Consider the following 14,980-nt stretch of genomic DNA (forward strand, 5'->3'; position numbering starts at 1 on the left):
CAGCACCGTGAAAGTGGAGTGGCATCTGTACCAGGGAGAGGGGATCCTAGGTCTGCACCAAATCTAATACTGTTAATGATATCACGTTAATCAAAGCGGCGTCCCAATTATGTGTCATGTCCGTCTGGTGAAAATCGGGGATTCAGAAATAACCATTTAATATCTGGACAAACAACCACTTTCAAACAGGTAATTACTGCACACGTATGCTGAGCTTCCCTTCTAAACACATGCGCACATTAAACAGTCCCTTTAGTCAACAGAGACTGAAAACCAATTTTTAGTACCACGTCCTGATCTCTTGAAATTTCAGCCCCCAAGCCTGAGGCTGCACTACTGAGTAATTCTCATACAAACCATTGCTCATTCTGACGAGTGTCAGCTTCAGTGCTGTCATGAAGAATTGGTGACAGGTGTATCCACACACACAGTCTCGATAAAAACCCTTCACTGGCAATGAATAGAAATCAGATTTATCGGAATCACTCAGTAGTGCAGCCTCAGGCCTTGGGCCCGCAACTGAAGACGATAATATCTCAACATTGGAGCAAGAGTTTGAAAAACGGTCCTTTCCATTTTATTTTGCCAGGTTTCCTGTAACAGGGTGCACCACAGCTCAGGAAGCATGTCTAACCTGCAAGGACCGGCTGGTATTCAGTTTCACGAGTCAGGGAAATAGAAAATAGAGTGAGTTTGTGTTCACAGCTCGTCAGGACCACCCAAGAAAGATCCCAGAACAACAGGAAGTCAGACACTACCCTGTCACTGGGGGAAATGGGCAGAACACACTGCACACACCATGTCCTGTTATTAGCTGGGTAAAACCACCCAGAACGGTGCGGGATCGGCAGCGCCACACTCACCTACAGGGCTTGGACAGGTTCCATTAGAATTGTTAAGGTCTCCCCCAAGCATCGCTCCTGCAAATATGAGAGTGGGTCAGTCACATGCAGCCGAGGCAGATGGCACACTGACACTGCATTTCGGCCCTGGCATACACTCACCTGCACTGGCTGGCCTCTGAGGTAGCACTGGAGACACCGTGTTCCTCTGCAGAGATTGCGGCTGCGGTGATAGGAGCCTGGGGTCTGTGAGTGAGGCCGTCATCAGTGACTGTGTCACCAGTGACCCCCCTGGGTTGCTGAACTGCAGTGCATTCTGGTTAGTCACAGGAACAGTAACTGGCATAGCGAAATTCGGTGCGGGAACTGCAGACTGATGACATAAAGCCAGATTAGAGGCGAAATCAAGAGCAACAACTGATTGCAGAAAGTGGTGCCGAAACCCAAAGCAACCAATGACCACACCTCATGGATTGCCAAGTGGTTTACAGGTCAATAAGTGTAATGAATCATGTACAACACAAGGAGCGGTACACCGGGCATCCAGAGACCTCATCTACACCCTCATCCAGCATCATCATCACATCCCACAGCAAGGGTAGAAAAGTCATGCGTTAGGAGTAGAGAGAACATGGCAGACATTGAATAGCAGGCTGCTATTACATCATATCCCTTCAGAAAACAATTCAAGATGGTGACACTTCCTGCTCTATGGTTAAGGGGTTAATCAATGGAAGGGATGGAAGCCAGTTAGGGACTTTCAGATGTCGGAAAAATAAAGCCACACACAATATTAGGACACATTGGTTAAAGGTTCAGGGATCTGTTAATAAAAGGGATTGGATGGAAGCAATTTTGTTCATGACCCCTATTTCTCCTACCTCATTAGTCTGGTGGATTAAGGCTCAGTAATCTGCGACACATAACAGAACATGGCCATTTTGGAGCCCAATCAGTATTTCCTGCAGATTCTCAATGTAGCAATAAACCGAATATTGGCCAAGCTGGCAAAATGGCCGACTCTGCCACGTCCAGGCTCAAACCTGTGTATATATTCCTTATGTGAGGTAACCAAGGCCAGTTAAGCAGAGCCATGCAAGCGCACACCCCACCAGCCCAGTACCCCTCAGCTCCAGGATGGGGTTTCGGATCTGTGTGCTTTTGACCCTTCCCAGAGATGGAGGGTCAGGGTCTAGATTTACATGAAGCAGCACTGCAGGTTCCCAGCCTTGCCCCCTACAAGGGGGTCTTGTACGGAAGTTGTAATGGTGGCCAAATTGACTGTCATGCATGTGCTTGTATGAATGAAGGATTTTTTATATTTTTGGAGGCAACATTTCTCCATATTGTCATCGGATTTGTTCTATTGAGGGGTTTTGGGTGGCCAAAGACATACAGTCCTGGCACTTGAGGGAAGAATGTGGTTGAAATAGGGGTCACTGATTACCACCCAATAACCTCGGCATACATTACCCAACATGTCAACAAGATGGTTGACACCTATGGCTTGAAGCATCCTAGCAGTGTAGAGTTCTCCTACTGGCTAATGTTACCATGCAGGAATAGCTGTAATGGTTTCTATGGCAACCAAAAACATTAAAACCTAACTCCACCAGTGCCTTACTCCCCCCAAATTTCAGTCGCAGGATTTCAATGAGACAATAGGTCTCTAGCGTGAGGGTCCCATCACACAGCCCATGTCCCATCTTCCTCACCTCCCGAGACTGTGATATGGATGGAATGTGGAATGTGTGAACTGCAGTCCGGTGGGAGGAGTCACTTGGAGTCACTTGGTGGGAGGGATCAAGTGGTGGCAGGAGTCACGTGGTGGGAGGAGTCAGGCTTATCATTCCCTCCAACTATGAAGGAAAGGGACACGACTTTGGCTCCTGCCTAACTGGAAGTTGTAGGTGTCGACACAGCGGCCATGTTGGTTAGCGCAGGCGCTCAGAACGTGCAGTGCTGCTTTGGCCTGTGGCTCCCTCCCCCACGGTACTCACTGCGAGTCTATAACTTTGCATCATTTTATCAAACTCCTCGTCAATCTTTTTATATTTCTCCTCCGTCTGTGGAGTCAGCGCAAACACCTCGTCTGCGTCCGGGCTCTCGTACTCCCTGTGCTTCTTGTTCAGCGCCTGCTTTTCCGGATTGGGCGAGGGGTTTGGGAATTTTTATAATTTTTTTATAGCCATTTTTTTTTCCCGGGGGCGGTAGAAATAAAGAACAAACAAAATGGGGAGGAAAAAAAAAAAAAGAGAGAGAAGAAGAAGAGAGATGAAGAGCGGTTGTCAGTGGCCGGGTACTTACGCCATAGCGTTTGAATAGAATATCCAAGTCCTCGCTGGCTTTGCGATATTTGTCTTCCATGAGAGGGCTCTGGTCAATGGAGTCATCCCCGTCTGGTTCGGGGCTGTCACACCCGTTAAAACCTTTCTTTCTTAATGTCTGAAATCACAACCAGGAAAATTCAGCTCTCAACCTTTTTGCGCGCACTGGGACAGCAGGGAAGGAGAAGGACCCATTATTTCCGTTCGAGGCGGCCATTTTGTAGACTACATGTGCTCACATTATACCGCTGTGTTATACATAAGTGTCATACAGTAATAGTATAGGGAAAAAATGTTTCATTGGATCTGACTTTCTGGATTACCAAATGCCTAAACGGAGGAATCTCACAGGACATCGTGCCTTGTGCTCTGGCCTGGCCACATGACATACATAATACTGCCACATAATCTCCTACTTCCCCCAGCGTCTGAAAGTTGTGACCTAAATATCCATCTTCTGGCTGTTTCAACAAGCTTTATTGTACAGAAACATCTACTAATACACACATAATCACATGCCGCAGTTACACAAACCATTATACCATCAATATGGGACTGTCTGAGGGCTGAATGGCGGCGTCTCCACAGGTCTAGGCCCCTCTGGCCAGTTCTGCTCCATCGCTTCTCCTCTACATAACGGATGAATTAGGACCTCGTCTCATACAACACCAGTGACAGACGCCGAAGAATAAAAACTACTTTCCACCCGTCTCGGCACCGCTTCTGCACAGCGTCTTGGATGGGACAATATACAGAATCTAATGAAATCTTGCACCGCTTCTTGACTGGAAAAAAAAATTGCAGCTGTCGAGTTCTTCTATTCTGTAAGTTTGGTTATTTTTACATGCAGAGGTGGCTTATAATAAATGGTAGTCACAAGGAGCCTGTCTGGAGCCCCCCGGGCACAATGGATGCTTTCAATAATGAAATCAATGGGAAACTTTTTTTGAAAGTTAAATTTGAGTACAAATAAAAGGTGCCATCTATTGAGCAAGTAAAACTAGACAAATATGGCAGCCATATTATTTGTCCATCAGCTTTCCCAGAAGAAAGAGGAGTAACTCTGGTGTCCATAGATGGAGGGTACTTCACAAAAATGTGCCGTCGGTACAACGCAGACACCATCCCCTTCTGCCCTGGTGTGGTGCCCAGTCCGGACCTACATGGCGGCCGGGACGAGGCAGTTGTTGCTTCTGCCCCCTGTGAGGACGTTACATGAAGCCATGTCATTAGACTTCTCGCGACATCATGACAATAGGCGCCAGAGATGAGGACACAGAAGTGAAGACGGCCCCGGTCTGATTGCCACAAAGGAGCAGGGCACACAAACATATATGCTTACTTTAGTATACTTGGTGCATATGAGAGATGCCAGGGTCCGTGCCACCACGACAGACACAGAACAGGCCGCCGCATGGAGTCGATACATCCTTGTCCTTACGGGAACAGACTGCGGCACCACGTTCTCCTCCTGGCATGTAGGGGGCTCTACAGGATAAGATTTATAGGTTGCTCTGGCGATGCCAACCTTAAATGGCAGGCACGGAATCTCTGAAAATCTTCTAATGGTTTCCTGTTGCTTGTGACCCAGCATTTAAGCAGAGTGCAAATGGCGATTAAATGCATTTAGGATTTTATGAGCGGGTGCTCAGCTCGCCTCATATGCACTTAGGATACCAAGATCCTGCTTTGTGTCTGGCCATCGGGGCAGGATGTACTCAGCCTCAAAGTGAAAAGTTTCTGATGAACACATCATGACATTTTTTCTCCAGTTGTGCTGCAAGTCCAAAAACCCCATACAAACGTGTCCATCATCACTCGTCTGTAGACCGTCTGTGACAAGGCCAGAGCTTTACCTGGAGATTATATTTCCTAAGGAAAGAGGATGCCCTTCTTGTGCCTGACCTTTCCCACTGTGAAGGACTTAAAGGGGCAGGAGGTATCCAGACACTGGCTATATATAGGCTCTGAACAATCACAACAGCCGAGATTCACAGCAGACTGCAAAGTGAACAGATTTTCTAATTTCAGCCGCATAAGCGCACACCAAGCACGCCGGCCATATGGACTCAGGACATCTGCTGAAGGCAGAAGAACAACGCTAAGGAAGACTCTCAGGTGACAAGTCACCTCCATGTGCTTAGCCGGCAGCCCCACGTGCACTCACTGACTGCTGAACTACCAAGACTAGAGTCTAAGCAGGTGCCAGCAGTTACTAAACCACAGAGAATAGTGGGAACTCACAGAGCAAAATGTTACAGGGTACATCACCTGAACGGCTGTGCACCACTACTTATGTGCGAAGTATCAAAAGGCATTTATAAACACATTACATTACTAGTCCTGTACTGATCCTGAGCTACATCCTGTATTATACTCCAGAGCTGCACTCACTATTCTGCTGGTGCAGTCACTCTGTATATACATTACATTACTGATCCTGTACTGATCCTGAGTTACCTCCTGTATTATACTACAGAGCTGTATTCACTATTCTGCTGGTGCAGTCACTGTACATACATTACATTACTGATCCTGTACTGATCCTCAGTTACATCCTGTATAATACCCCAGAGCTGCACTCACTATTCTGCTGGTGCAGTCACTGTGTACACACATTACATTACTGATCCTGTACTGATCCTCAGTCACATCCTGTATAATACCCCAGAGCTGCACTCACTATTCTGCTGGTGCAGTCACTGTGTACATACATTACATTACTGATCCTGTACTGATCCTCAGTTACATCCTGTATAATACCCCAGAGCTGCACTCACTATTCTGCTGGTGCAGTCACTGTGTACATACATTACATTACTGATCCTGTACTGATCCTGAGTTACATCCTGTATTATACTCCAGAGCTGCACTCACTATTCTGCTGGTGCAGTCACAGTGTACATACACTACTGATCCTGTACTGATCCTGAGTTACATCCTGTATTATACTCCAGAGCTGCACTCACTATTCTGCTGGTGCAGTCACAGTGTACATACATTACAGATCCTGTGCTGATCGTGAGTTATATCCTGCATTATACAGCAGAGCTGCACTCACTATTCTGCTGGCATGTACACACATTTTATGGAGCATGCTGTATGCTGTAAGAGAGGTCCCAGCAGACATCTCGGATTTGTAGTTGCTGTAGTAAATGACTACACTGAGTAAATCCCATCATTATTTCCAACTTATAGTGATATTTATGTGTTAACTTGTCTAAAATTAAATTATTTCTCCAGATGAAAGGTAGGCCAGTGATGATGATTTGTTATCGCTGCTGCCCAGGCCACTGTGACCAAATTGTGCTGATGAGTAAGAAATCAGCGGGCGCTATGATTAATATATTTCCCACAACATCTGTGTGAGACATTGACAGTTTAAAAAAAATGGGGGGGATGGGGGTGCTGGTTAACCACAAATTTTATTAATGGTACCTAGTGACTTAGAAATGGCCTGAAAACCTCAGAAGAGAGCGGCCTGTGCAGCGCTGCTCTGAGGCGGGACGGGAACACACAAAGTCTTAACTTAATAAACCAATGGGGGGAGGGAGGGGGGATTTAGAAAAGGGTTAAAAAAAAAATAGATGAAAATCTATGGAAAGGCAAAAAGTCAAGGGTCACAGAGATAGACATCTTAGCAGGAATCTGAGAAGTAAAATGGGAGGACTCAATACACTCCTCCCATGGGCTCAGAAGTTCAGGTCCTGCTTGTATGAAGGGCCTTCTTCAGGATGCCTGAATCACACATGAGAGCAGGTCATCGGAGAGTGATGGTTGGATTCTCCAGATCAGTCTGATGCTGCTCCTGTGCAGTGATTCAAGCCGGTTGCATACAGAGTGATAAGGCCACTTCTCATGAAAAAGAAATGAATAGAAGATGATTCCACCTTTGTCACTGGCAGCGGATCGCTGGAATTAAACCTGCCACTGCCAGGGGAGAGCGGAGATCCTCCTGCCTTTAAAGTGACCTGAGAAAGGTCAAATAATGACATTCAAAACGTTTCATCACAAAGCAGAAATGAGGCCTAGACCGTTCTGAAAAAACCCAAATCATTAATGTCCAAGGCTGTAGAAACCGAAATATCAGCGCTTAAAATTTACATCCGGGGATATCACAAGCTCTCTGAGGTCACCAAAGATACCCACCAAGCGGTCAATTACTAGAAATTAGCAGAGGACCACAAATACTGGTATTAGACTGCAATAACAAGTTTCAATCGATAATATAACAAATCCATCAGGCTGATAGACCGAAATGATCATTCAGACCCATTACGGATTGATGGCAGCAAAAATGATTATTTTTGGTCCCATGTAAAGAATCCCAAGAAGCCAACAACCAAGCTTTTCGGTGAATTCCTGTATGTGTTGTCCTCATCACAGCACTTAACCATAGTAATTAGGCAAGAAGACACCATTGTCAAAAGAAGTCCTGAAGCGTCAAAAAGTGATGGGACTCAAAATTTCTAAAGAAAATTCCAAGAAGCATAAGATCTATGGGTCACTTTTTAGGTCAATCCATCATGGGTTTATTTTCTAATAAGTTTTCTGTTCAATCCTGAAGAAATGGAGGCCTTCACCTGATACCACAGATGGACTACCTAAATCTAGAGAGACAGATAATTAGCCAAAAAGGCTTAATTTTATGCTAATTATTTTGGATAATGATGAGATCTTTGGGAAAAGGAAATGAGAAAATAATACTCAACGGATGGACTCTCTACGGAAACTCACTCCAGGTGCCGAGATTTGCGGAAAAGATACTACCGCTACTCCACAAGCAAACCCCCCCGCCGCCTCCCGCTCCCCTCAGCAGCACACCCCCACACCTCTCTTTCACACTTGCTCGTCAGTCATCCATCCATCTGCATGTCTTCATCTTCGGATCTGACATTTTAACTGGGAGCTCTTCATAAATTCAGATGGAGCAGGAATGTGCCGAGGAAGAGAAGGAGGGTGCTAATTAAACAGTGGCACCCTCTTTTCGCCAGCTGAGAATCTCGCCTAAACACTCTTTTACACTCTATTAATCTTATAAGAGTAGGTGTCAAAGGTAAAATAAAGCCCACTGGTGGAAAAGCAAGTAAACCACTTTAGAAGAGGCACTTGGTCAAAAGCCATAACTTCAATATCGCAACTCTCAGGTGCTCAATGTTGCAGTAGATCCATGGGGTGAGGTCAGCAGCGATCCTGCCTTTCCGGTAAGAGTACACGCCAATTTGCAACACAACATACACCTGGATCTCCGGAGACTCCAGAGATCTGGGTTAGTGGCTTTCTTGAAGTGTTGAGTTGACGTGCCTACTCAGTTTGCCTAACTGCGTGAAGTACTTTGCAGGTCACCAAGCTCCATTGTCACCTACAGTAGTTAGACAGTAGCTGCACAGTGGATTGGCAATCCCGACAAAGTAGGGGATTACAAGCGATGGCACAGACATGCTCCATACCTCTACATGAAATCTCTGAGGGGTGCTGATATTTCCCTATAAACAAGCGCAGCCAGCAAACAATATCCCGCCCACAGCTCCGACTAATAGCGCTAAATGTAATGTTTGATCATTTCAGGGCCTTCTGAGAGTGTCGGCATTAGCAATATTTAAATATGAGATGGAATCCGCCCTCCCCAAGTAATAAGCGCCTGCTCCCTTTAATCTTACAGCAGGAAAGCGAAGGCTGCCATATGTATATAATGAGACATTGAAAATGCAGTGAGTAAGAAGAATTGTAGGAGGCAATTACTGGTGAGGGAGCAGAGCAAAGGGCTGCTTTATATACTGGTGCCGGCTGTGGAAAAGTGATGGTGGGGGGTTGGCGGTGATTACACGCGTGCACAGACAACCCCACTGATCCGCTGCCAGATGATGGGACTGCAAGGGTAAATGTGGATCAGCCCACTAGATAACCAGCTTTAAGAACCGACTTAACCCTGAGACTCCTGCATGCAATCTCAACCATGAAGTGTCACGGCCTGAAGGAAGAATATCTGGATGGGTTTTCACCTCTTCTAGCACAAGTTCCAGCAATATTTTTGTTGAATATGAAACCACTCACTCTTTCTGCCACTCACTAAAAGACCCATCTCTGTTCAGCCTTTGTTATAAGCAAGAGCTCTAGATAGAAAAATGCTGACACATATATATCTGACACATATATATACTCCTCCCATGTGCAAATATATATATATATATATATATATATATATATATATATATATATAACTACTATAATACTGCCCCTTATCTACAAGAATATAACTACGATAATTCTGCTCCTATGTACAAGAATTTAACTTCTATAATACTGCTCTCCTATGTACAAGAATATAACTACTATAAGGCTATGTGCACACGTAAGAAAAGAGGTGCAGAATTTCCTGCACAAACTCCGCATCTCCTGGCAGAATCCGCAGCTGCAGATTTGCTGCGGTTTTTATGCGGTTTTAGTGCGCTTTTGTGTGGATTTTACGCAGATTTTCTGCAGTTTTTACCAATGCGGATTTCTATTAATGGAGGGGTAACAGAAACGCTGCAGATCTGCACAAAAGAAGTGACATGCACTTCTTTGAAATCTGCAGCGCTTCTGCGCAGATTTTTCTGCACCATGTGCACAGCTTTTTTTTTTCACATTGATTTACATTGTACTGTAAATCACAGTGCAGATCTGCAGCGTTTCTGCGCAGAAAAATCGCTGCAGATCTGCACTAAATCTGCACTAAATCTGCATCGTGTGCACACAGCCTAATACTGCCCCTATGTACAAGAATATAACTACTATAATACTGCTCCTATGTACAAGAATATAACTACTATAATACTGCCCCTGTGTACAAGAATATAACTACTGTAATACTGCTCCAATGTACAAGAATATAACTACTATAATACTGCTCCTATGTACAAGAATATAACTACTATAATACTGCCCCTATGTACAAGAATATAACTACTATAATACTGTTTCTATGTACAAGAATATAACTACTATAATACTGCCCCTATGTACAAGAATATAACTACTATAATAATGCCCCTATGTACAAGAATATAACTACTATAATACTACTCCTATGTACAAGAATATAACTACTATAATAGTGCCCCTATTTACAAAAATAAAACTACCATAATACTGCTCCTATGTATAAGAATATAACTACTATAATACTGCTCCTATGTACAAGAATATAACTACTATAATACTGCTCCCCATGTACAAGAATGTAACTACTATAATACTGCCCCTATGTACAAGAATATATCTACTATAATACTGTTTCTATGTACAAGAATATAACTACTATAATACTGCCCCTATGTACAAGAATATAACTACTATAATAATGCCCCTATGTACAAGAATATAACTACTATAATACTACTCCTATGTACAAGAATATAACTACTATAATAGTGCCCCTATTTACAAAAATAAAACTACTATAATACTGCTCCTATGTATAAGAATATAACTACTATAATACTGCTCCTATGTACAAGAATATAACTACTATAATACTGCTCCCCATGTACAAGAATGTAACTACTATAATACTGCCCCTATGTACAAAAATATAACTAATATAATACTGCCCCTATGTACAAGAATATAACTACTATAATACTGCTCCTATGTACAAGAATATAACTACTATAATACTGCCCCTATGTACAAGAATATAACTACTATAATAGTGCCCCTATTTACAAAAATAAAACTACTATAATACTGCTCCTATGTATAAGAATATAACTACTATAATACTGCTCCTATGTACAAGAATATAACTACTATAATACTGCTCCTATGTACAAGAATATAACTACTATAATACTGCCCCTATGTACAATATAACTACTATAATACTGCCCCTATGTACAAGAATATAACTACTATAATACTGCTCCTATGTACAAGAATATAACTACTATAATACTGCCCCTATGTACAAGAATATAACTACTATAATACTGCTCCTATGTACAAGAATATAATTACTATAATACTTCTATGTACAAGAATATAACTGCTATAATACTGCCCTCTATGTACAAGGCTATAACTACTAAAATACAGCTCCTATGTACAAGAATATAACTACTATAATACTGCCCCTTTACACAAGAATAAAACTACTATAATACTGACCCATATGAAGAATGTATCTACTATAATACTGCCCCTATATACAAGAATATAACTATTTTAACACTGCCCCCTAAGTACAAGAATATAACTACTATAATACTGCCCCTATGTACAAGAATATTACTACTATAATACTGACCTATATGAAGAAGAATGTATCTACTATAGTACTGCCCCCTATGTACAAGAATATACTATAATACTGCCCTTATGTACAAGAATATAACTACTATAATACTGCCTCCTATATACATGAATATAACTACTATAATATTGCCTCCTATATACATGAATATAAATACTATAATACTGCCCCTATGTATAAAAATATAACTATTATAATACTGCCCTGTATATGAATATAACTACAATACTGCGCGTTACACAGTTGAACGCTTAATGAATTTTAACCAGGGACTGATATATTATTCTCAGTCTTATGTTCCTCCTTTCTTATCTAGAAGACCAGTCTGATATATTCTTCTCCAGTGAGTCAGACATGCTGAGGTCTTCCTGTAAACCTTTGGCCTCTCTCTGCTCTTCCGATGTAAATACAACTCTGGCAAAAATTAAGAGACCACTGCAAAATGTTCAATTTGTCTGATTTTTCTCATTATATGTATATTGTTTAGTAAAATGTAAATTGTTTTAACTCAGTAAGAGTTCAGAAATCAATATTTTGTGGAATAACCATGATTTTTAATCACAGCGTTCATGCGTCTTGGCATACTTTCCACCAGTCTTTCACACTGCTTCTGGTGCAAAAATGTAAGCCGTTTGTCTTTGCTTGATGGCTTGTGACTATCCATCATCCTCTTGATTACATTCCAGAGGTTTTCAATGGGGTTCAGGTCTGGAGATTGGGCTGGCCATGACAGGGTTTTGATGTGGTGGGCTCTTAGTTTTTGCCAGAGCTGTATATTCTTGGACACAGTAAGGTAGTTGCAAACAGGTAGAGCGGTTTGTGTTACTGTTTTGCATCGGACGGTTAGAAGTCTTACTGCTGCTTCCATTACAAAAGACTGATTAAACTCAACTCTTCTCCTTTATAGAGAGTCGCCCTCCATTTTGGAGCCTTCGCTTCATTATAACGTTTTAGTCAATAACCTTCTTTAGACATAAATATGCAAAGTAATAAACTGTGGCTTGTGCCCTGGTAACACAGATTAGTGGGCGATTTCCCTTCTTCCTATATAAGGCAGGAGGCCGCCATGTTCCCCCACAGGACACGGTGGTAATCGCCTGCTTATCAGTCAGATAAGGCCCCACCGCTCTGTATCTTTACAATAACAGCCTTACCACTTACATAGCGGCCTCCATAGCCCCGGGGGGGGGGGCTCTAAAAGGCTGAGGCGATTAGATACAAAATGGCCACTTTGGGGGCGCCTGGTGCAGTCTAAATTCAGGCTTATCTATCACCTCATGAAAAATATTGTTCTCGCCAAGTGACGCCATGGGACAAAGGGCACTGCAGACCATAAAGCAATATGTTGCAAATGATTAACCATCTCCTGACCGGCGGAACGTCCCTGGAATTTCCTACATGATGTAACTAGACACAGTTCCTGGGTCACAGGCGGACTCTGATAACCTGCCGCTCAATCTGTGCCCAAAACAATGGATCACATCACGTTTTAAGACAATAATATCACTTTAGAAGGAACTGTTCCTTTATGGCAACGTAATATAAGACAAGCCAATACTATCAGGAATAAGTAATAAGTGAGCCAATGGAGACACTATTGTCTGCCTTTCCGAAGCATGACATGGCTGATGACATGGAACAGTAGAACATATTCTTCCAACACATAAGAGTAACTTTAGGATAGAGTCAATGTCCCATTAAGACATACAGTTGAAACCAGAAGTTTCCATACACTATATATAAAGACACATCTGCATGTTTTTCTCAATCTCTGACATGAAATCAGGATAAACCTTTCCCGTTTTAGGTCAATTAGGATTACCATAATTATTAATATTTGCCAAATTCCAGAATAATGAGCGAGAGAATGTTTTAAGGCATTTTTATTACTTACTGCAAAGTCAAAGGTTTACACACACAAAGATTACTATGCCTTTAAACAATTCTAGACTGCCCATATGATGCTGTATTGTGTTTGGAAGCTTCTGATAGGTTTCTTGGCAGCATCAGAATTAATTAAAGACTCACCTGTGAATGAATTTTAATGCACACCTGAAACACACTGCTTCTTTGTGTAGCATCATGGGAAAGTCTCAAGAAATCAGCCAAGATATCGGGAAGAGAATTGTGGACTTGCACAAGTCTGGCTCATCCTTAGGTTCAATGTCAAGATACCTGAAGGTTCCTCATTCATTTGTACTAACAATTATATGCAAGTACAAACAAGATGGGAATGTCCAGCCATCATACCGCGCAGGAAGGAGACGGGTTCTGTGTCCCAAAGAAGAACGTGCTTTGCTCCGCCATTTGCATATCAACCCAAGGACAAAAGCAAAACACCTTGTGAAGATGATGGAGGAAGCTGGTGAAATTGTGTCAATATCCACAGTGAAACGGGTACTGTATCAACATGGGCTGCAAGGCCACTCTGCCAGGAAAAAGCCATTACTCCAAAAGAAACATAAAAAAGCCAGATTAATGTTTGCAAATGCACACAGGAACTAAGACCTTAATTTTTGGAGACCTGTTCTGTGGTCTGATGAAACAAAAATGGAACTTTTTGGGCATAATGACCATCGTTACGTTTGGAGGAAAAAGGGAGAAACTTGGAAGCCTAAGAACACCACCCCAACTGTGAAACATGGGGGTGGCAGTATCATGTTGTGGGGTTGTTTTGATGCAGGAGGGACTGGTGCACTTCACAAAATAGATGGCATCATGAGAAAAGAAGATTATGTGGCAACACTGAAGCAACTTCTCAAGACATCAGCCAGGAAGTTAAAGCTTGAGCAGTAATGGGTCACCCAAATAGACAATGACCCAAAGCATACTGCCAAAATCGTAACAAAGTGGCTTAAAGGGAACCTGTCACCCCGAAAATCGCGGGTGAGGTAAGCCCACCGGCATCAGGGGCTTATCTACAGCATTCTGTAATGCTGTAGATAAGCCCCCGATGTTACCTGAAAGAGGAGAAAAAGACGTTAGATTATACTGACCCAGGGGCGGTCCCGCTGCTGGTTAGGTCGGATGGGTGTCTCCGGTCCGCTGTGGCGCCCCACATCTTCATTACAAGACGTCTCTCTGACCTTTCCGTTTTGGAATCTATTTTTTGGAGTTGCCATCACAAAGCACTGATCTCAGTCCTACTAAAATTTACGGGCAAAGCTGAAAAGGCCAGTGTGAGCAAGGCGACCTACAAACCTTGATCAGTTACACCAGTTTTGTCAGGAGGAATGGGCCCAAAGCTTGTGGAAAGATATCCCAAACGTGTGACCCAAATAATTCAGTTTAAGGGCAATGGTACCAAATACTAATGAAACGTATGTAAACTTTTGACTTTGCAGTAAGTAATAAAAATGCCTTAAAGGGAAGGTACCGTGTTTGTAGGTCATTAATAAATCACTGTAATGTAGCATAACATGCTGCTATAAGCAAGTTTGAAATGCAAGTGAAACAGATTTCATGTGTTATATGAGTTTAAAGAATGCACTGGGGGCTGACACCTTGGTTTTGCAGCA

At 42.7% G+C, this 14,980-nt stretch overlaps 1 protein-coding gene across 8 annotated transcripts in view; it reads right to left on the bottom strand.

Annotated features, from left to right (window-relative positions):
- Positions 1-14,980, bottom strand: part of MEF2D (myocyte enhancer factor 2D) — a 175,546-nt gene that overhangs the window by 7,680 nt on the left and 152,886 nt on the right. For 6 of the 8 annotated variants that reach the window (XM_069727790.1, XM_069727734.1, XM_069727780.1 and 3 more), the window contains 3 exons: positions 3,150-3,287; positions 1,005-1,215; positions 864-920 (listed from right to left, as the gene is read on the bottom strand). In XM_069727790.1, the coding sequence (XP_069583891.1) occupies positions 864-920; positions 1,005-1,215; positions 3,150-3,287 (406 nt within the window). Of the gene's footprint in view, positions 1-863; positions 921-1,004; positions 1,216-2,842; positions 2,978-3,149; positions 3,288-14,980 lie in introns of all 8 variants that reach the window. The other 2 variants (XM_069727762.1, XM_069727772.1) reach the window with 1 other exon arrangement.

The sequence above is a fragment of the Ranitomeya imitator genome, chromosome 1, assembly GCF_032444005.1.
Source record: "Ranitomeya imitator isolate aRanImi1 chromosome 1, aRanImi1.pri, whole genome shotgun sequence".
Lineage (NCBI taxonomy): Eukaryota > Metazoa > Chordata > Amphibia > Anura > Dendrobatidae > Ranitomeya > Ranitomeya imitator.